The sequence below is a fragment of the Streptopelia decaocto genome (assembly GCF_964273445.1).
Source record: "Streptopelia decaocto genome assembly, chromosome: 7".
Taxonomy (NCBI): Eukaryota; Metazoa; Chordata; class Aves; order Columbiformes; family Columbidae; genus Streptopelia; species Streptopelia decaocto.
The window spans coordinates 54,612,057-54,634,060 of NC_138661.1; the positions used below are offsets into that span (position 1 = coordinate 54,612,057).

Genomic DNA, 22,004 nt, shown 5'->3' on the forward strand with positions numbered 1-22,004 from the left:
GCAGATCACCTGTTAACTGATTCATATAATTCTCAAGGTCTGTGTTCACGTATGGTCTTTTCCTCCTACTTTTGATTTTCCAGATGCTCACTGTCCTCAACAGTCATCTGATTTTCACCAGAAATGCATTCATATTAGTAACTAGCTCTTAGCAAATGTTCTTCTTAACGGGATGGAACAGCAGGTATTTAAGATAAAGAACCATTTTGATGTTTACTTCAAGAAGCTTTAAGAAACAGTGGCTTTCTGGCAGCTTCTGTGCAAGCTCTGCGTGATGGTTTCCATTTCCTGTCACTTTTTTATTTGAGAATGGCTTATTAGGATTTGTTGTTGTTGTTGTCCATGTCCATGTGAGAGCACAGTGTACCATGTGCCTTCTACAGTGGCATGAATTAAACCCTCCTTACAGGTAGGGGCATCTTCCTTGGCATGCTCTTGGCATGTTTTATTCACAATGACATCACAATAGCACATATCCTGTAGTCAATTAATATATCTCATTTTCTTAAGCTACCATTTCTTTCAAACAATTTTTTAGTTTATAGCAGACTCCTGCAGTCAATGTCCAATGGAAGGTTTGAAATTTAATTTCTCCTTGGGTTCCCCCAGTCTGTGGTTAACTAGGCTTGGCATAATTTTCCAGTTCTAGTCTTTATAATAAAGTTAGCTGATGATACAAGACTGTAAATTGGCTGTTTCTGCTGTTTGTGCTAAATTATGAACAAAGATAATAGATCTAAAGACGAGTCTCTCAAATGGATATCTTTTGATCATAACCTGTGGCTTTTGCTTTATCTTGTGCACATCCTATGCTGCTTCTTTATTTTCTAGTGTAAATAATTTTCCATCTGGTATGGTAGGAAGCTGAGTTATTTAGCCTCTATTTTTGGAAGTTCTCTTGTATTTTATCCCATTTACCTCCAGGTGTATATTTCCTTGAAAGTATATTCTCAAGTCTTGCATCCTAACTAGTCTGGGTCATTTTTTTCCTCCTGAATAACTCATACTCTTACTGCCCCTTTAAACAAAACTATTAGTAAAAATTCATTGTAATATATTTTGATTCTATCATGTTATATTTAATCCTTCACATAAACAGATTGCTTTGAATTTTGCTTCATATTTGAAGTATCTATATGTTCATTATTTCCCTTTAAATATTTCAGTGTTAGTCATTCTCCTTTCTGAAAGCAGAGGCAAAAATCATTGTTTTGTCCTGTTTTAGGTGTTGTCATCTTTACCTTTCCTTTCCCAGAGCTGAAGAGTCTTGTGGTTTTATATACAAAGGGGATTTAATTTAGCTCGGCTTTTGTTAATTCACTGGGTTTGGTATTAGCTTTTTGTTGTTAAGAGTAATCGTATCTGCAGACCACTTCTATTTTTGCAGGTTGTACTGCTATGAACTATTTATCTACTTTGGCCTGAAGTCCTTTCTTACAAGTTCTTTCCTGTTTGGCTGATAGCTCTGGCTCCTCCTAGATTTGTTTATCTGGAAGTTAAAGAAAATCAAATACTGCTTGTTGCTCAAAACCCTCATCATCTGAACCCAGTGGATTTTAAAGAGATTTCTTAGTTTATCAAAGCTTGTCCTCCTGAATTATCTTCCAGAAAGTGATAAAAAATAGTATTGAAATTCAGCTAAAAAAGCAAGGAGGTATTTGATATTCTTAATTATCCACCAGGAGGTAATTTCCAACAATGCATATTTGAATTAATTTTAGGCTGTTCTTCGTAGCCAAATGCACCCCTGAGGTCAACTGTGGGGGGGTGTGGTGTGATGTTTTTTTGATATTGTTTTGTTTCCTTTGCTCATTACATTGGAATTTGTTTACCCCATGTGTGGAAATGCCTTGCAGTTCCCTACATTTAGGGAATTTAATAGCAGAATAATGTGCAAATTTTGCTGTAAATAATTCAATTGTTGTATAGCATGAAGTGGCGATGTTTTATCACTAGTGTGACTTTAAGTAATCCCCTTGTGTATTGCTTTTATACTCTGGTTAGAATTGCATAGTGCTTTGAGTACTTAGTAATTTTTTAAAGTGTCCTTAAATAGAGAAAACTTAACATTCGTATAGCCAACTCCTTGATTTGAAGTTACTGAGTTTTGTGTTGAGTGCTGGCCATCAGCTACTTGAATCTTTAGCAAAGTTGTTTACCTTTCACTTAGTATGTTTACTTCCTGTTTCCTTGTATGATTTATTTTTGTTGTTATTGTGTAATTGCTTAGAGAATGCATGTACTAGATACAATTGCACAGGTTTGTCAGCAGGTCTTGTGCAGTTCCCCAGAAGTATTTTTCTATGACAGAACTTCTCTGAGATGTTAGAACAGAAGAACTTTTTAAAATTGAAGGTATGATTCCTGAATCTCTTTCCAGGTTTTGTGGCTTTACAGCTTCCTGCTCTAACTGCTTCCCATGGTTTGGCTAATTCCCAGTTGTATAGAATTGATCCTTTTGAACTGATTGGTGTTCATGAAACTGGCGGTTTAGCTGGAATAACTACATTTAAATGCAATTCCAGTGGCATTGATGGATTGTGTATATTATCCCTTGTAAGTTTATGCTATGCTGCTTAAACAAGTTGATTTGAGGAAAAAAAAGTTCTGAAAGGAAATGACCTGACAGTCCCTGGCACTGCATGTTACAGGTTTGACCCTTTTTCTGAAAAAGTCTAATTTTGACTATATTTGATATGCTCTAATGAAATTAGGTGCCCAATTTTTTCAGCTAATAATAACCCAAATACTACTTAAGTAGTTATTCACTATTTCAAGTGTGAATAAATTGTGGTGATTTTCAGAAAAGCTGTAGTGCAGTCTGCTTTTCTCTTTTCCTGCACTTCTATGTGGATTAAAGGTTTCTATAAGCATTGTAGAAGCTCTGGATGTCAAATGTGACTGGTCAGAAGGTTTTATCCTCTGTGTGCAATGACGCTGAGTTGGACATGAGCAAACTCATAAAGATCAGCTTACTCCAGTTTGGAATTGGACCAGAAATCGATATGTATTAAAAACTGCTGCAGTTTTGTTTGTGATTTTTTTTCTTTTTTTAAAGTTTATTAGATTTTGTTGTTTGAAACTGCAGTTCTTTTAGCGACTTTTTTTTTAATTGAGTACTTCGAAGATTGTGGTTTACATTTTTGGGAGCTGGTAGGTGTGTATGGCATAAGGGATTAAAACAACAGTAATTTGATGCCACGAGGTTAGTTCTGAGTTCAATGTTCTGAATGCTGTTTCCTTCCAGTGTACAATTTATCTTTTCGTGCTTTGTAGGCAAAGGAGGGATGGGCAGAACTGATGGGGAGCGGTTCTTTTGGGGACTATACTGAAGGCTGAGTTGCAGAAGTGGTGGGAAAAGTATTTATCTGTCTTTTTCCTCTGGTTCAACAAAGTCTTGCTAAATTGTAATGCAATGGGTCACCGAGAACTCAGGAACTGTTATATTTGCAACTTAACCAGTAACGATGTTGTCAAATTACTTTCTGTAAAGGAGTCACTGCTCTGATAAATCTTAACTTTTTAATTCGGTAATGATACACATTTTTTTCTCCTTAGAGAAGTAGAAGTAAAACTAAAAGTAACCCCTCAGGCTCATGAAAATCCATCATCTACACATGGCTTTGGCCACAGGAATATGTTTGCAGCTATTTAAATACTGTATTATCTTTGAGTTGCAGAAAGACAATGGGACCACTGGCATGCTGACAGAAAACGTGCTTCTCCAAGAAATTGAAGGGCAGAATCAAGAACTGTCAGCTTTTTCTCAAGCAGTTACGAAGTAAGAAATTACTGAACACACATTAGCTTTCAGAAGGGAAAAAAAAAATGCTAAACTCATTTTCAGTTAGGTTGACAGAGCCATTTTTTTGCTCAAGGGGATGGATTTCAGTATGTATCCTTTTCTCTTATCCCTGTTTTTCCCTGGTGTTGTCTTTTTTTTTTTTTTTAAGAATGCAACAGAATTGTTAAGGTCTTAAGTATGAAAGGTCTTGAGTTATTGTATCTCCTCTTTATTCTTCTGATCCTGTGACTTTCCTCTCACTTTTTTCCTTGTTTTTATAAAACTTTATCCTCAGAAATTTTTTTCTGTATTTCCATATATCTGTATCTCTTCCTTCTATATTTTTAAAATGCAAATTCTTTTGGAAGATTTTGAAGCCTCTTTTTCTTAGTTGATGCACCTCACTAAATCCTGTCACTCAGTGGCTTTCTAACACTGAAATGGTCTTACTGTTATTGCTTCCAAAGCTGGAATTCTGTAACAAAAAAACCCATTCAAACTTATTAATGGTTTGATCAGGTCATGAAGTTCCTTGAAGTTCATACCAAAGAAGACGGGACTTGATAACCCAGAATACTCCTTCTGTATTTTTTTTGGTTTTGCTTACTGCCATAATTTAATGAGATAGTATGGTGGTTTGGGATTTTTTGCTTGCTTCCTGTAGAAGACACACTAAGAGTCTTGCCTTTTTTCTTCTCAAGATCAGTCTCCAATAGCTAATGTGGAAAATAGAGATCTTTGAATCTGAGGGGTAACAGCTACTTTTAAAAACAGGAATGTTTATGAGATGAAAAGCAAAGTCCATAAAACCAGTGAGAAGTCATAGACCCTTGCGGGTTTGTTTTGTTTTTTTCACTCATGCTGTTTTCAGAAATTGAGATGATGAAATAGATGACTATTATAGGAGGGTTCTGTTCTTAATCTGCTATAATACTACTTTAATGATGGCAGATGGTTGTCAAATTATTTTATCTACGTTAAACAGCGGAAAATTAAAAACAGCTATCAAAGTACTGTGTATTCATTATTAGGTGAATGTTTTATTGTTTGTGTCCTAAAGAAAAGCATTTCTGTTAATTTAGGCCTCTTTCTCAACTTGCACAACTTGGAATAACTACCTTCTGCATAGTATCCAAGTTTAGATTAGATTTCCAAAAGTTAAAAACATGTGAAGGGTTCTGTGGTGTTTTATACATAAAATAAATCACCCTTTTCAAAACTTATTTTTAGCAAATGCCGTGGATTAACTTTTTAAAAATTGGTTTAGAGCTTATCTTCGACAGAAGCTAGATATGTCCTGTAAGCATTGACCTATTAAGTATTTTAAGCTATGTGGAAAACCTGCCTAATTATAAGCTAGAGCTTTTTCCCCCTCTAACTACTACTTATATAATTATTGTTGGCAGTGTTCTGTAGAGAGTACAGAAATTAAATGGTGTTTTGCACGTACAGTTTAGGTAAAGAGCAAAAGGTAGTCTTTACTGTTCTGCCTTGTGGTTATTACCATGTTTTGCTTTAGTCTTAGACTTATCCATTGTAATGTTTCATAAACCTTCTCTACTTACAGATTGAGGACCAAGTTTCCATACACTAATCAGCAGACAAATCCAGGCTTTGTGCTGAGTCCAGTCATGCTGCAAAGAAATATAAGTGGGGAGAGTGCCAGTATCAAGGTTTCTATAGAAATCGAAGAATTCCAGCAACCAGTAACTTTTACGTGTGATGGTATGTTTCTGCTTTTTAAATTGGAGCTTGCTTGTAAGACTTGTAATGATGGGTTAAGACTGTATGCTCAGTCTAGGCCAAAGGCTTTCGGTTTTTGTAATCCCTAGGTGTCAGGTATGTGGATTGCTTGTGGGGAATGTGGAAAAAGTAACTGAAGAAAGAACCTAAATCTGGGTCAGTGCCTCCATCAGAAAATATTTAGAAGCTGACAAAGTGAAACATTTTTTTAAAAAAAAGAAAAGCCAAGCAAACCAGAAGAACTATTTGATCCATGGCTGAGAATGTTAAAACAGTTTTTCAATGTTTTGACCTACTTTGTGGTAGTTGAGGGAATGATGACACCAGGACTGAGATTCTTAACTTTTAATTTTTTATTTCAATAGTATTAACATGCAGGCCATCTAAAAATTTAGACAATTTGCTTTTAAGAATAATCACTGAAACCATCTATTACTTGACTTCAATATGTGCTTATGAACACAAACACTAAAAAAATACTGTTGCAGTGTGCCACAACTATCTGGCCCAGTTTTGTGGGTAACCCAGGAGTATTAGCTTGAGGTGGAAGTGCTAGGTTTGCCTTGTTCTTGCACGTAAATTCATATTCTCTGTGCAGTCAAGACTGCACAGTATGTTTGCGTTGAAGGCAGTAACTCTGGATGGTGTCAGCTTCTGGCAGTTCTTCATGATAAATTAACTGATAATAAATTGCCTCAGGAGCAACTTAATTTTTAGCCTTTATACTGCTGTAGTCTCTTGGCCCCTGTGAAGCTTCCCATTCCCAGACTGTGTCACCTGATAGTGGGTCTGTGCTGTAGCGTGTTCTTATCATTTGGGTCTCTCTGTAACAGTGTAGATGCTTCACAGTGGGTTGTTCTCAAAAGATATGCAGTTGCTTTATTACTCACTTGAACTAGCTGCACTACTGGAAAGTGGTCTCAATGAATAAGTGTTTTCATTATTGATTTGCTGTGCCTTATAGTTATTCTGCTGTGATTTAGTAGTCTTTTGTTAAGAAACTAGATGGACTGTAAGTGTAGCCAAGGGTTTCTGCTCTTCATACTTAAGATTACACTTTACTAATACTACAGGCTTAATCCTTTCCTACAAAAGGCTTTTGTGCCATAACCAAAATGCTATGACTTCAGCTCTTTATTTCTAGGAGTTTTGTGCATACCTTGGAATGTGTTTTGCATTCTAGCCTCACATATCTTATTCTTTGTGCTCTATTCCTTTTTCTGATGCTGAAACTAGTCACAGTTAAACTATTTGTCTTCTGTAGTTAGTAAGAGTTAGCAGTAACTCATATGTGACTAGTAATAGACATATCTATAGTTACTATTTTCCTTTAATTTCTTCTGGTCTTGGTGAAATTGTTGCATACCTTAGCATTGTAATGCTAGAAGTACTTCAGTGTGGCTTCCAGTCCTGCTCAGAAGGAACTGCAGCCTTTCAGTGTTCTGACAACTCAATGTATAGAAAGGACTCAGGAGGGAAACAGGTGAACTTTAGAGCTTATTTGGGTATACCTATTCATTTTGTATTCATTTGTGGGGCTTGACACGGAAGTACAAGTCTCTCTGAGCAATGATTCTGTGTCAGCAAGAAAGGAGTCTTCCAATAAGACAGAGAGTGGGTGAAAAGGCTGTGATGTTATCTTTGCGTTACTCCACTAGGCTTTGCAGGGCTGGCAGAGCTTTGCCAATGCAGCCTGTGACTGTGGCTCCTAAACTGTTACTGCAGCTTTTTTCTGTATCAACCACTAATCAACCTTCTGCTGAAGGTAGTACAACTTAAATAGTCTTAATAATGAGTTGAAGAGCATTTCTGAGTTCATACTTATCATTCTTTGTTCTTAAATTCCATATACTCATTCTTCATATGCTATCAAATACCTGTATGCTTGTAATAATTAGTTGTCTGTTAATGAGATGGAGCACTTGTGGCATTACCATAGTAGTAACATTTCTCTCTTTAAAAGAAAAAGGTTTGGAGATAATTGGGAAGGTCCTGAGGGGGGAGGGGAAGAAAAAGAAACAAAAACAACAACAAAAATACTGTGAAGGTACTGATGGAGAAATAAATTCTTTTATGCAGTGTTTTTTACAGAATTTTGAGGCACTTAGTGACATTGTTTGCAAATTATTTAAATGCAGAAACAGCCCTAGATAGATGAAGGGGAAAAGAAAAAAGTACTTTCAGTAGGATTTGCCTCTGCTACTGCTGATACTCTCTCAAAACCAGAACAAATAGGGAAATTCCATCTTGGACTCTTCAGCTAATGATTTTTAAACTTGAAGCAGCTCTGGGATCACTCAGCTATTTGAAGCCTTTGCTAAATAAGTAAAATTTATATTTAATAAAAAGCTATCCTCATTAAAAAACTCCTGGAAAACAGACTGCAGATGGCTTTTGTACTTTTAGTCAAGTGACTATACTGTACCCTAATTTTAAAAGGACTTATTGAGTTCTTAAACTACAGACAGGTGCTACAAGATGGCTTTCTTGGGGCAGGGGGAGGGGAAGTGAAGATCTCAAACTATAAAATTTAGGACATTATAGAAGCATAAGAGTTTTCCGTACTGGTATAAAATAAATTTCATTTAAAAACTACAGTTTGTGAGTGAATATCCTTTGTTATAGATTTATATTTAACTTTAAGATGTAATTTCTTTGAACAGTGAGTTCCCCTGTTGAGCTTATAATAATGCAGGCGCTTTGCTGGGTGCATGATGACTTGAATGAAGTGGACATTGGCAGCTACATCCTGAAGGTCTGTGGCCAAGAAGAAGTTTTACAGAAGTAAGCAGACTCTTTTTCATTAATATTTAACTTCACGGGTTTTTATGGCAGTTACTGGAAAGCGTGTCTTTAACAATTAAATGTGGGAAAGCAGAAATCTTAAATGGAGGAGAGTCACGCTTTGCACAGAGATCAGAAGTCTTTAGAGTTGTTCTGGGATACAGCAAAGTAGGTTCTCAACAGCTTCCTAGAAATCTGTCCTACTCTGCCATCTGTAGTGTTGAACACAAACAGTTTTTTTCAGATGCAGTTTTCTAGAGCATTTCTGTAGACAGATGTTGTAGTTTCCAGCTGTTTTTCAAATCCCAGCAACCAGGGAAAAAAAATCTCCTGATAAATTCTAGTAGTTTGAAGTAACCTCTGGGTTTTTGCGGCATTTTTTTATTTTGTTTTATTTTTTTTCAAAACTAATGGTTTACAAATCCCTATTAGTTTTGTGGGTTAGAATATTTGGTTTCATTTTCAGCCACAGTAGTTCAGAGCTTTAGCAAAGGTATAGGTATCTGTAATAAAACACTAAAACTTCTGCAGAAGTAAAAATCAGATCAAGAAGTATGATGTGGAGGTTGATTCACCATTTCCTTATTTTGAGCCAACAGGTTGCCTTAAGTGTGTGAGTTTTCTTAAAAACGCTGCATATTTTTGGTGTAACTATAGCTTTCTTTTGTTTAACAGTAAGCACTGCATCGGGAGTCATGAGTATATTCAGAACTGTCGGAAGTGGGACACAGAAATCAAACTGCAGCTCTTGACCCGTAGTGTAATATGCAGCGATCTGGCACGAACAGTACGTACCTCCTAAACTGCAGCAGCAATATAAATCAGGATGTTGAGGATTTGCATCAGAGTTGGTCGATCTGAAGTGTAACCTTTCTATGTGATTAACAAATTATATGTCTGATTGGTGTTGGGACTTGTGTTGTTATACTAAGAGGAAATGAAATACTAAGTTTTTGCAAGGCAAATAAACATGGATCATCTGTCTTACTAGACTAAGTACTACAGCTGGAAAAATATTGCAAACATTTGTGCTAAACTTGAAAACAGTTTTATGAACTATAGAAAGGTGAGAACTGGACCTAACATCTAGTATTTTATTGCAGGAAGATGATGACAGAACACCCATACATCTAACCAAACACCTCTACAAAGTAGAAAAGCCTTTCAGAGAACCTATTATAAGGTAATATTACATGGTTATTTTAGTAATCAAGCCTAGTGCTGCATTTCTGACCAAGGTTATGTTATCTTCATGCACTTGCGTTCAATATTTATAATTTCTTGCAGATCTTCTATTGAAGAGCTTCTTGATGTGTATCACAAGCAAGTTAACATAGCTCTTAGAAATGAGGTAAGGGAATTGTAAATTATTGCCGAACCAAAGGTAGCATGAGAAAGTTTACTAATGAGATAGTTGGAAAAAGCCTAGCAGGTATTATTGGGGAAACTGAGATCTGAATAAGCTGACAAAAATAAATTTGGAATAATGGATTGTATTGCTTTTCTGCCTGGCTTTTCTTGCAAACTAATTATTACCTTATTGTCACAACTAGAAATGTATCTTCCAAGTCCTGGGGTGCAAAATAACCTTTTCCTCAAAAGTGCTGGAAGAGACTGTTCATTTAGGGGAATAGGGAAAAGGTCTGAATCCTGACTACATCAGTTGTCAGCCATGGATGAAATATTGGTAACAGACAAAAATCTACATGAAAGTGAGCAGTAATAGTTGTGTACAATGGGAGTTATAACTAAAGCATGTTTGGAACATATGAGTAAGTTTTACACAAAGTGTAGTAACATCTTATTCTGCACTGTTGCATTAAGTTAAAATACACTGTCAAAAGCACTGTCTCTGTTAGTGTATGATAGGTAGTTTAAAACAGCTTGCATGGGGAGTAATTTCCCAAATGCAAAAGCTACGTGAATATAACCTGCTTTACTAATTTTTAAAAGGAAAAGCTTAGTTTAACTCCTGATAGTGGTGTGGCTTGGAAACTTAAATTCTTGAACATTAGCTAACTATGTTTCTTAAACAGTTTCTATAAGAACAGTTGTGAAATGAATGATTTAATTACAATATTTTAATTTCCGTTGTTTGTTTACCTCTCTAGAAGTGCAGCTCTGAACAAGCTGATGTCTGCTATTTACATATTCTCTTAATGTTATTTAATCCCCTTAATGGTGATTCACCATGTTCTCAAGGGTAGCTTTGAACACAATATTTTTGTACAAGTGCAAGATGTTACTGCTCTTTGATACGGTGTTTTTGTTGCTTTGCTCTTGCAGCTGCTTCAGCTTGTTTAATAGTGGTTTCACAGGCTGAGGAATGCAAAACATCTTAATTCAGGCTTATGTTCTACTCTTTCTATAGTCTTTTGGAGGATGGGAGGTGTAGCTTGTGGCTGTTGATGATTAGGTTCGAATATCAGCAGTTGCTGCCTTTGAAATTTTTTTCTCCCAGAAGTGGACTCCTGTACACATTCAGTAGCTGAAGCTTGATCATCAAAGTGAAGCAGGGTGATGTGTAAATAACTTGTTTATAGCCTTTGACTTAACGTTGTTGGACACTTTAAAAGTTAGCTATTGTCTTTTTGAGATTAATTTGAGAATCTATGAGAAAAATCCTGGAAATTTTCATGTGCCAAAACAGCTGCTATTGTCTTTAAAGTGTTAGTTTTGAAAGCATGGATTAAATATTTACAATGTCTTCTGTCTTCTATGGTTATTTTCTTACCAGGACAAAGTTAATTGTTGCTAGATAACTCCCAGTCCCAAAACTTTTTGATTCAAATGGCTTCCTTGCTATCCATGTGTAGGAAGGTTATGAGAATATGTCTGGGGGATTGGAGATGGGGAATCAGTTTACATTTTGCCAAGAGGCTGTTACACTAATCTCTCTTACTTAGTTGTAAATGCTCATAAGTGACTGTGAAAGAAACCTATACATAAAGCCTTTAAAAAGTAAAGTTCTTTGAAGCAAGTCTTATTAATTTTCTACATGTGTTCTTTAAAATTGGATGAAGATTTTGCTTATATTTAAAAAAGGCATCAAGAAACCTAGGATTATTTGGATGTAAATTATGTCTTTTCTTCTATTTCAAGAGACAAATGAAGGGAATATTAGGAGCATCTCAACTTTGTCTTAAGCAGCCTACCAGCATTTTCATTCTCTGATAAGAAGCTGATCTGTTAATTTCAAAAAAGATTCCTGTTAAGTGTACAATCCACCTTCCTTTCCTTCTTCAAGATGACAGCTTGCAGTTGCTTCATCTGGAAGAACCGTTTAAATTAAATAATATGCAAGACAAAAATTGTCACAAACTTTTTTCGAAAGTACATCAAAGTGAAGTAAAGTTCCATTATGGAAGCCATACTGCAGTGTAAGTATAATGTGTTTAAGAGGCCTGAAATTGAAACACTGCCTCCTTCCTTCATCACACTAATTTAATATCCTTTTTTGAACTACACTTTTTTATGCCATGAGGGAATTTGAGCTTAAGATCTCATTAGAAAGTACTTGTCTGCCTACAAATTAATGGAAAAATCATTGGAAATATCTTAATGTGTCCCAGAACACCATTCTAAAATCCATGCTACTCCTATGATTTTGGCATTCATAACTGAGCTATAAGGAAGGTCTCAATACTGAGGTTTTTGTTCAGTCAAATAGTTACACTGCAGTTTAATGTAACTGAGAGATGCATCCCATAATGACATTTTCTTGGCGATTCATTCTGGGAAAAAAAAAAATTAAAGTAATACTGCGTTTCGCAGCTGTGATCAGATCAATCTGTTCTTTCATACATTCCTCATTAGAACCGACATAAAGCAGTAGATCACGTAATTAAGACTGTCAGAAAAATCTGTTCTACGTTGGATTGTGTAGAGACTCCTGCAATAACGGAATCGGTGAAGAAGCTAAGGAGGGCTGTTAATCTTCCAAGGACTAAAAATGCTGAGGTAAACTTTCACGCTATACATTGCATTCTGCCATATGCTTTTTAACACTGATAAATATTATTTCATAAACTTTGGTAGTTACAAATACCAGCAACAGTTAAATCAGGGTTATGGGTTGTGGGGTTTTGTATTTTGCCAGGTATCTTCCACTTATTTTAACATCTCTTTGCTGTTAATGCATTTATCACTTGCTCTTGAAATCCTTCCCTGTTCTAAATAGTGACTTTTAAAACTAGTTTTTGAATCCTGTTTTCTGGTTCTGTAACCTACAGACTTGTGTCACAGCAGATACAGCCAGCTCATACCCTCTGAAGTCAATGCAGTTATGCTTAAAGGAGGAATTCGCATCATGTATTTTCTGTGCAGTACTTACGTGAATAGCAATGGAATCTTAAAACTCTTAACAGTTCATGCTTCTGCATTCCTGACCATACGGACAAAAATAAAAATCTCTAAGCACAGATTTTGATGATCAAACTGCGTTTCAATGGACAGTTCACTTAAGTAGAATTGGTCTCAAGTCGTGTTGTCCAAAACAGTCATTAAATGGAGACGTGTGCAATTAAAAAAGCTAAGTCGTTTTGTAATGCTAATTCTGTTGTCCTGCTGCCTTATTATGTTGGCAATGCGTGTGCTGTTCTGTTCAATTTCAGCTTCTTCAGTTCAATGATATATTTGTAATACTGAACAGAAGTCTTGCAAAATGCAGGGACCAAATAAATATAGTTGTCATGAAAACTAAAATTCTTGCAGGGAAATGCAGAAGGCATATTAAGGAAACTTATTGAAAAACAACGTATGAGATATTTCTTCAATGTTTACTTTTTGGTAGGAGAGAGCTATAGAAATAATTAGATTACAGTGGAAATATAACTTCCAAAAAGAATGCTATCCCAGCAGAATTTGAAAAAGGTACTTTCTATCAGTAAAGTTCTGCAATTCTGTCATGAAGATAAACGTTTTAAGCCATTGTATAGGAAGGCATATGGGATTCCTTTCAGCAATGAAATTGTTGTAAAGATTGGAGCCAGTTGCATCTAAAATTTATGTAAGATATTGTTTGTTTGTTTTTGGTTTTTGTTTTGTTTTTTTCCCCACCCCCTTAGAGTAGCTGTTTTGTGGTTGGAAGAAGTGGCCAAGAAGTGAAAGAAACCAGTAGATTGTCAAGTAGAAAATTACATGTGTAGTGCTGTTTCAACGGTTTGGCGTCCTGTCTTCCAAAAGTACTTGGACTACTTGACAAGTACGGTGGAGACATACAGCAGCTTTTCTGAAAGGGGGAAAAAGATGTGATTTTTACCCCCTATCACCCCTCCCCTGGGTTTCTGTGTGTTTTTCTTCTTATAAGAACATGATGGTTTTTGGTAGTTGAAATTTAATGTTGACAAGATGCTCAATTAATACGCTAAAAGTGTAAGAAAAGCTTTAATTCTTCTCCAGCAGTTGTGGCAAACTACTTAGACTTTCTCTGATGTATTAGGAATTCACTGGGTTTTGTTCTTGACCAATCAAAACTTAGTTTTGATTAAAAGTTCTAGTTTTATTAGAAGTTGAATTTGGCATGGAGCCCTTCCTGATTAGAAGGAAGTAAATTCTCATTATTTGTCACCTTTTGGCTTCAGTGGTGTCCTTGTTGAGACTAGACATTGCTGTCAATGCTGTATCACATGCAAACACAGCAGATAGGATGGAATGACAGTACTTGCTGTTCAGTTTTCTCAGTTGTTTTATGTTTGGGCTTTTTTCATTCCATAAATTTATAGTAACTCCTCTTACAGAAGATACCTTAACAAATGCCACAAACAAAACAACTGTTCAGACATTAATTACTGGGTAATAGAGCTATCAGCTTCTCCTTTCATGCATAACAGCCCTGACTGAGTTTTATCTCTACCCAGAGCAGCTTGAGTATCCTGAGCAATATTATAATGTACTTTGTCTTTTAGGAGTTCATAAAGGCTGTCAAAGTAGTTGTGACTTGGCAAAACATGAGCTTTTGGACTTGGTGAATAGTTGCTGTGTGTAATGGAAATTGTGATGCTGTCAGTTAACTCTTGAGGAACTTTGAGTAAAAAGATGTGTGTTATAAATCCGAACATGGGCCTAATTCAGATGTTTCATAATGTCTGTACAAGATACTGAAGAGCAACAGAAAATTAATACGGGTTTCTTGGTACTGAAATTTTCTCTAACTTTACTGTGTAGGTATCCTTAAAATGTGATGACATGAGCCAGAGCTCATCTGGTGAGTAAAGTTTTTAAATTTTATTTAAAAACTGCTTTCAGGTCGCTGTTTAGGAAGATATGCATTAAAAATAAATTTAATTTAGGTTCACTGCAGCCTGAAAACCCTCTGAAAGTGAGTATAGACCAGTTAACAAGAGCAGTTGAGGCCCTTCTGCAACTCCACGTGAATTCGTGTAGCAATTCTGCAGCAGTTTCTCCAAGGGACAGTAGGAGCACTAAGGAAGCATGGACTGCCACAGAACATCTCCAGTTCACAATATTTGCTGCGCATGGAATTTCTTCTAGTTGGGTATCAAAGTGAGTAACTTATTAATTGTAAAATTCATCCTGTTATAGATTTGTTTGTTTAATTTACTTTCTTTTCCTTGCCTAGCTATGAAAAATACTACTTGATTTGTTCTCTGACCCATAATGGAAAAGATCTGTTTAAACCTGTTCAGTCCAAGAAGGTTGGCACATACAAGAACTTCTTCTACTTGATTAAATGGGATGAACTGTAAGTGATTTTAGCATGTTAAAACTCACAATAATATTTTGTTTTAGCTAGTACTTAGCTGGCTGCTGAATACAGTCATTCAAGTAATTCTTGCTTCTGATTCCATTTGAAGAGTTGAAAGAGCAATGCATGAGACTTGCTGACAAAATCAGAAATATTTTTCCAAATGGTATTTCACTACTCATTTTAAAAGTGGGAATGGAAATGCTGGACTAGTGCTCTGTGCTAATGTGTTTGTCTAATACCAATATAAGGAGCTGGGAAGGTCCGTAGCATTCCTTGTAACGGGAACAGCTTGTGCTGCTTAAAGAAGGATGAATTAAGTTTGCTTATAAGCAGTGCTCAAATTATGTAAATAGCAAGGAAAAGCAACTCACTTTTACTAACATCAATGCTGAATTTTTAAAAAATACATTGTAACAACTTTGTATCTGAATTGAAACATCTAATTTAGATTATTTCTATAAAGAGAGAGCAAATGAGTAAGTGCTTAAGAGTGTCTGTCTCGAGCATATGAGAATGTCTGGTTTGAGCTACTACAGTTTCTCTTTTGGGGCAGGAGAAGAGGTAGAAAGGAAGAACAGAGGGCATACAGAGTAGAATAAGGACAGGATGGCAGGTGGAATCTGATAACTGAGAGGGGAAAAATAATTTTAATTATTTATGTACAGCTTATTCTTTTCCAGTTCATAGTTATCAGGCAGCCTGTCATAACTGGAGCTTCACGTAAGCTCCATGTTGCCCTGTATCTATTTTCCTGACACTTTTTGAAGGTCAGAGAGACTCTGAGGAATACCCTGGAAGTCTAGAGACAAATTATTGTAGACCAGGAATGAGATTTTCAGGTTCTAGAATAGCTGCCTTCAGAGAGAGTACTCCAACCACTTTTTTTTCTCTCCTGATGATGTAAGGGATTAATTGTCAGATCTTTTGCTAGCAAGTACTAGTGTATTACAGTGAAAGATGTGTTAGTTTGCTAATAAGCTGCTTAATATAGTTGTGGTGTTTTATAGTGAAACTGGCTTAGTAATACACTGTGATAACTTTTATTATAGAATGATATTTTGGCGTATTACAGAAAATCAAATTTAAACTTTAAGCAGTAAAAACAGTCTAAACAAAAATCTGACTTTGATTTGCTCAGTGAGGCATATACTCAGCTGCTTTCTTTGTGGATGCTGCTTTTGTACCATTTGAGTGTAGCTTTCAGTAGCTCTTAATAAATGGGAAACTATTGTATGATTCTAAATCTGAGAGGAGGCTGCTAACATGAAATGGTATGTGTTCTCATAGTGAGTAGAGTGGGAAGACTGGTTATGCTGGACAGTGTTGTACTGTGTAAGGAATGTGATTTAATAGACAAAGATTTAAAAGTGTTGTTCCAAATCTGGCTACAGTGCATAAGTGTAATTTAGCAGGTTTTGTAAACTATTGGTATGGGAGATGAAGTGGAGTGAAATTTCAAGGAAATGTAACACTTGTTCTTCAATGTTCATTAACTGTTTCAAGTAAAGAGGCATCAGCTGATTATATGGATAAGCCTGTAACTGACCAACAACTGTCCTCTGACTTAATTTCAATCCTTTTATTTTACAGAATAATTTTCCCCATCCAGATTTCACAGCTGCCTTTGGAATCAGTCTTATGTCTGACTTTGTTTGGAATCCTAAATCAAAGTAGTGGGAGTTCTCCTGACTCAAATAAGCAGAGAAAAGGCCCGGAAATTTTGGGTCAGGTTTCTCTACCTCTTTTTGATTTTAGGCGGTAAGTATCCAAAATATGGGTAAGACTATTAATATGATTTACTCTATATAAAGCTTACTCCATTCCCATAACTCTAGAAACTGCTTCTTTGCTACTGAGTGTAGTAGGCTATGATAAAGGTAAGAATTGTAAACTATATTGCTAAGGAAATAATATCTTCAGTTAAATAGAGTACAAAACATGGTCCTGTGGTGTAGTATTTCCATCTAACTGGCTGAAAAATCTTACCTGCTGAAGGAAGTTGAATATTGTTTGGATGAAATCAGTTTTATTTGCAGGAACATGTGCCAAGAGGTCACATTAGTAGCACCTGTTTGTAAGTATGCAGCAGTTAAGTACATAAGCATAACTCAAGTTGTCCTTTGAGGAATCCGCTGACATTTGGGTGTTGCCCTGTCAGTCATATGCAGTTACAGTGTCTGCAGATGTCACTGTCTACTGAACTGGAAACCTCCCCATCTGCTGAAGGAGTGTGGTCTTGGTAGATGGCCTTTCATGAGTTCTAGTGTCAGAAGATTTAAAAGTACATTATATTTGCTACAAGCAGTTCCAGCAGCGTTCACATAGCTTAGTGGATGAAGTGTAAACAGCCAGTTCGCAGCCAATTAATGAGCCATGATGACAGAGAATGCAACTTGCAAAAGAAAGTGTTCACAACAAGCCTTGGATTCAGCGGGAATAGTGTCCAGTGCAATACAAACCAGAACAGAATCCTGACAGCAGGTAAACAATGTGCTACACTTCTATCATGTCACTGGGAAAGCATTTTTGCCTTAAAACTGTCTTAAGATAGGAAAGAATAGCTCTTTTCTTAACCCAGTCCTGTTTGTAGAGCAAAATATGTTGATGACCCCAATTTTTAAAAGTGAGAGACCTTTAAGGTCTAAAATATTCTGAAGTACTATTATTCTTCAGTGACATCTTTGCCTTGCCTGCAAAGTATTCAATGCTGCGTATGTTTCATAAGTTTACATATGCAGGAGCCAAACTGGAGAATTTATTTTGGATATATTGGGTTTTTTAATACTTTTAAAAATTCATAAATCTGGTAATAGGGTGGTAATATAAAAGCCAGCAAGAGAGTCACAATACTATTTTAAAATTGTAGCTTCAGTAGCAGTAGTAGTGCTGTACCTTCAGTTAACTGTTCCTGGATTGCCTTGTCCTTGCAACTTTCATTATGATGTGTATTCCAAAACACTCATCACTTGGGTAGCTATTCAGTGAGACATTAACTTGAGTTGAACCACAGATGCAAGAATTAAGCATGATGTTGCAGAAGTGATCACACTATTGCGAAATAGCTTCAGGATTTTTGATTAAGATTTCCCATTTATCTGTGCCTCTGACTTGTAGGTCTTATTGGAAACTTAAATCACCTCATTGTCAACCAAGGCTGCAGAAAGACAGCCAAGTCTTTCCTGAACAGTTACATCTATGTATTGCTTATGTCTGTTCCATGTGGTTTGTGTCCTCTGGTTCTAAATGTGGCTCTACTTGTTCAGCTTCCCCTTTTGCATGGTGACCATTCCAACAGCTTTGGGGTGATTAAGAGTTGAGGCTTTCCTGCATTGCAGAGATGGCTGGCAGCTGCTTTCAGTCTCCGCTGAAACTTGGATTTCTTTTCATGAATGATGCTTACTGCAGCCTTCTGTTTAAATGATACGTTTCAGTATCCTACCTAAATATCACATTTCACAGTATTTGATTTAAAAACTTATCTTTTGATTTGAATTGCAAATTTATCTTCATGCTGCATTTTCTTCTCATAGTGGTTATTCTGGGGAGAAAACTGTATTTTCGGTTTATGCAGAGCACTACAATAGAATGTGTTGTGCCAGGGTTTACTGAATGCCCTGTATGACAGCAGTAGACATGCTAGTGCTCTAATCCACTGGATTAAGTCCAGGACTAGATAATTAAATATATTAGCTAAATATTCATGTTACAGCTGAGAATAGCATCAATAGCATGCAGGGGTTAAAACTTATAGCTAACGAGAAGGTCATATATGTGCTTTGGAAGAATCTATAGTCAAGTTAAAATCCCTTTAGATGAAGTGTGTGTGGAGCGCCTTAAAATACCTTGTGGATGAGACAGAAGGCTGTGGCAAGTATATTAAACCAGAGAACTATTAAAAAGAACAAGCTGTTCGGTTATACTTCAATGGTGTGATTTAGGAATTTTTATTGGCATTGTGAACTCCCAGTTAATCAATATTTACTTATAAAGAAGTGTTCTTTCTTTGAAACAAATAAAAGCCATAAAACATCTTTCAAAATATACTAAACTTTTGGCTTTCAAGGAGTCTTCTGAGACTGTATTTTGATTTCTAAAGACTGATAGAAGTTTTCTGTGGCTAACAGAATATGTATAACTGATATATGAAGTATCCTCAGTTGTTCCTTACTAAGATTGGGAATGGTATTAATACGGGGAATAAACTGGCAAATACAAATATCATCTGATACATGCTTGCAGAATCTAGTAATGCGGAAAGTCCAGGCAAATAGCAATGTCTATAATATTCATATGCCTATGCCTTTTTTTTTTTTCTGAGTGTATAAGAAGGTGGCGTATGTTCAGTATGTTCTCCCTTAGGGAGAACCTGATTTAACTGGGTCAGCTGGGTCAGCACTGAACTCTTTCATCTGCCTTTCCCACCTAGAAGTTGTGTGCAGTGTTTTAAAGGACTTAAAGTACAGAAGACATCCAGTGAAAGAAACAAATTCATTTGATACTTGATGATCATAATTCCCTTTTTTACGATCTGAACTAAATTGGTTAGTTCAGTTTGATTTCCTGTCATCTTTTCTGAACATGTTGAAATACTCATCATAAGATAAGTTATTCTCTGCAGTAGAAACACATACTCAGTTTGAACTATCCTCCTATTATCTCTGCAGTAGAAACATACTCAGTTTGAACTATTGTCCTACACCACGCTAATATTTTAGAATTGTTTCCTTGTAGTGACCATTGATGTTCTTCTAATAGTACTTTTATTACTAATATTTTGTTGAAGTAAACCGTGACACTAATACCTGTCCATGCGTTTTTTCCCAGGTTGTTAACATGTGGGACAAAGCTCTTGCAACTCTGGACCTCATCACATCCACATCATGTGTCAGGGATGGCCAGTAAGAAAGGAAATATGGAAAGAATAGTATTGCAGGTTATATATAATTCTGACTTGATCTGACTGTTTTGTTTGAATATTGTGACTTGTAAGTCTTACATGAGTGGAAACAGATCAATTAACATTTTGAGAAGAGTGTAAATATTGTGGTCATGGTTGAAAGCCAGTACAGAGTAGTCATTTCTAAGCATTAAGGGCAAGGGATGGAAAACTGCTGTAAGTGTATGCAAGCCAGTTATTGAATCACTCTCTTGAAGAGAAACTGGAGATGCCTTAGTAGTGCGTGCTATCAGTACTGGGAGAGAACATCTTTGAAAATGTATCTATGGAAGTGTATTCTGAGATGGGAGTTGTCTAGACACAAACAATAGCAATTCCAGTTTCTTTACAGAACATAAGCACCTCTCATTCTAAATGCAGAGCCCAAATTTCTCGTGGAAGAGAAGGCGCTGTGCTGGCCATGGCTTAGCAGTCCCAAAACATGGTCAGAGTTGGTGGTTGGGTTGAAACAACTGGTGTGAATTTTAATAGTTCTGTGATTAGTCTTCACTCTAAGCATTCTCACTGCACTTCTGAGAAGTACAGTACATTTAAGGATCATATTTATGTAGAAGAATTGAGATGAAAAATTATTCAGGGAACAGTATCTAAAAATTGTTATTCGTGTAGAACTAGAGAGTTCAGATATCTAAACATCTGAGGTTGCTGGAAGAGGGAACTCTCATATCTATCTTTTTTTTTTTGATTTTTTTAGATTGACTTCCCATCCCATGCTTTTGATATTGAATACAAAATTCCCCAAGCTGCAAAGACTACTGTGCATCATTCCATAGAAACATTAGAAAAACCATTGAGAGAACGTCTCCATGCCATTCTCGCAAAAGATAACACTATTGGGTATGTTCATCTGTTTCTAGCTGTGGCCTCTCTGTATATAACAATATGTGGCTAGGATACGGAATACTTATTTATTCTTAAATTTCCTCAATATTTTCTAGTGTATTTTGAAGACCTGTGGAGACGTAAACTAGAGATTGAATTAAACTTGCAAAATAATGGTGTTGACTTAATGAATTTACTTGTACTTTTCCATGGCCAGTGTCATAATATTCTCCTGTGCTAAGGTTGCTCCCCTTTTGGCTGCTTGTTATGGATGCCTGTTCCTGCTTGGCAGTTCTTCATTTCCAGGGAGCGGTGGCAATTTCAGCAGTGGCTGTTCATATGCCATGAAGGCTTTTCTGGCAGCCTTTCCCACGTATCTGCACCAAACTAACATTAACATCTTGGTTTACTTCAGATTATACTAAAACTTATTTTTGTCCTGCCCAAATGATAAGTTTGAACAACTGTTTCTATAATGTTTGAGGCTTTATTTTGCTTCTGAGTTTGACTTTTGTGGAGGAAATAGCCATTTTAATTTCATTCCATGTGTTAAATTATCTGTATGTATACAGTGACCAGAAGCATTGAGTATATACAGATGATGGTCTGTAATGTATGTTATAAACTAAAATGCTTTCGTCTGCAGGCTGTCAAAAGAAGATAAAGAATTTTTGTGGGACAAGAGACATTATTGTCATAGTCATACCAGTAGCTTACCAAAAATATTGGTTAGTGCCCCTCACTGGGACTGGGCAAGTCTTCCAGAAATATATTCATTACTTCAGCAGTGGCCTCCTTTATCACCCTTGGCTGCACTGGAACTACTTGATTCAAAGTAAGAAAAACAATGTAAATAAGTTCTGTGTGTTTATTGTGCATTATATTACTTCTTTCAGTAGAGGATTCTGAATGGCATTCTTGTGGAAAAATATTGCTGTATTTCTTGTAGCAAAAGCTAAATATCCTTAAAATTTTAAAGAATATGTACTTTATTCATGTAGGCTTAACCAAGTCACGTAGTGAAAGAATAGCAAATGTGGTTAGGATTCTGAAATCAAATTTGTGGCAAGAAAGCAAGATATACAGCCAAGCTATCAAGACTGAAGTTTTGAGAAATTAGTATGTTTGTCCTAAACATGCACGTGTTTGTATCTTTGAAGGGCCTCAAAACTGTAGGTCCTACTGAGCTGTTAAAGACTTTATAT

At 36.1% G+C, this 22,004-nt stretch overlaps 1 protein-coding gene across 4 annotated transcripts in view; it reads left to right on the forward strand.

Moving 5' to 3' along the window:
- PIK3C2A (phosphatidylinositol-4-phosphate 3-kinase catalytic subunit type 2 alpha) overlaps positions 1 to 22,004 on the forward strand; it is a 51,613-nt gene that overhangs the window by 13,305 nt on the left and 16,304 nt on the right. For 3 of the 4 annotated variants that reach the window (XR_014184693.1, XM_082058901.1, XM_082058902.1), the window contains exons 3-16: positions 3,675 to 3,781; positions 5,352 to 5,509; positions 8,191 to 8,311; positions 8,987 to 9,098; positions 9,415 to 9,494; positions 9,599 to 9,662; positions 12,128 to 12,271; positions 14,477 to 14,516; positions 14,602 to 14,815; positions 14,892 to 15,014; positions 16,611 to 16,778; positions 19,845 to 19,953; positions 20,672 to 20,814; positions 21,446 to 21,634. Coding sequence is in view for 3 of the 4 variants with exons in the window: in XM_082058901.1 (XP_081915027.1) it covers positions 3,675 to 3,781; positions 5,352 to 5,509; positions 8,191 to 8,311; positions 8,987 to 9,098; positions 9,415 to 9,494; positions 9,599 to 9,662; positions 12,128 to 12,271; positions 14,477 to 14,516; positions 14,602 to 14,815; positions 14,892 to 15,014; positions 16,611 to 16,778; positions 19,845 to 19,953; positions 20,672 to 20,814; positions 21,446 to 21,634 (1,772 nt within the window). In the remaining variant the exon portion in view is untranslated. The remainder of the gene's footprint in view (positions 1 to 3,674; positions 3,782 to 5,351; positions 5,510 to 8,190; positions 8,312 to 8,986; positions 9,099 to 9,414; positions 9,495 to 9,598; positions 9,663 to 12,127; positions 12,272 to 14,476; positions 14,517 to 14,601; positions 14,816 to 14,891; positions 15,015 to 16,610; positions 16,779 to 19,844; positions 19,954 to 20,671; positions 20,815 to 21,445; positions 21,635 to 22,004) is intronic. The other variant, XM_082058903.1, reaches the window with a different exon arrangement.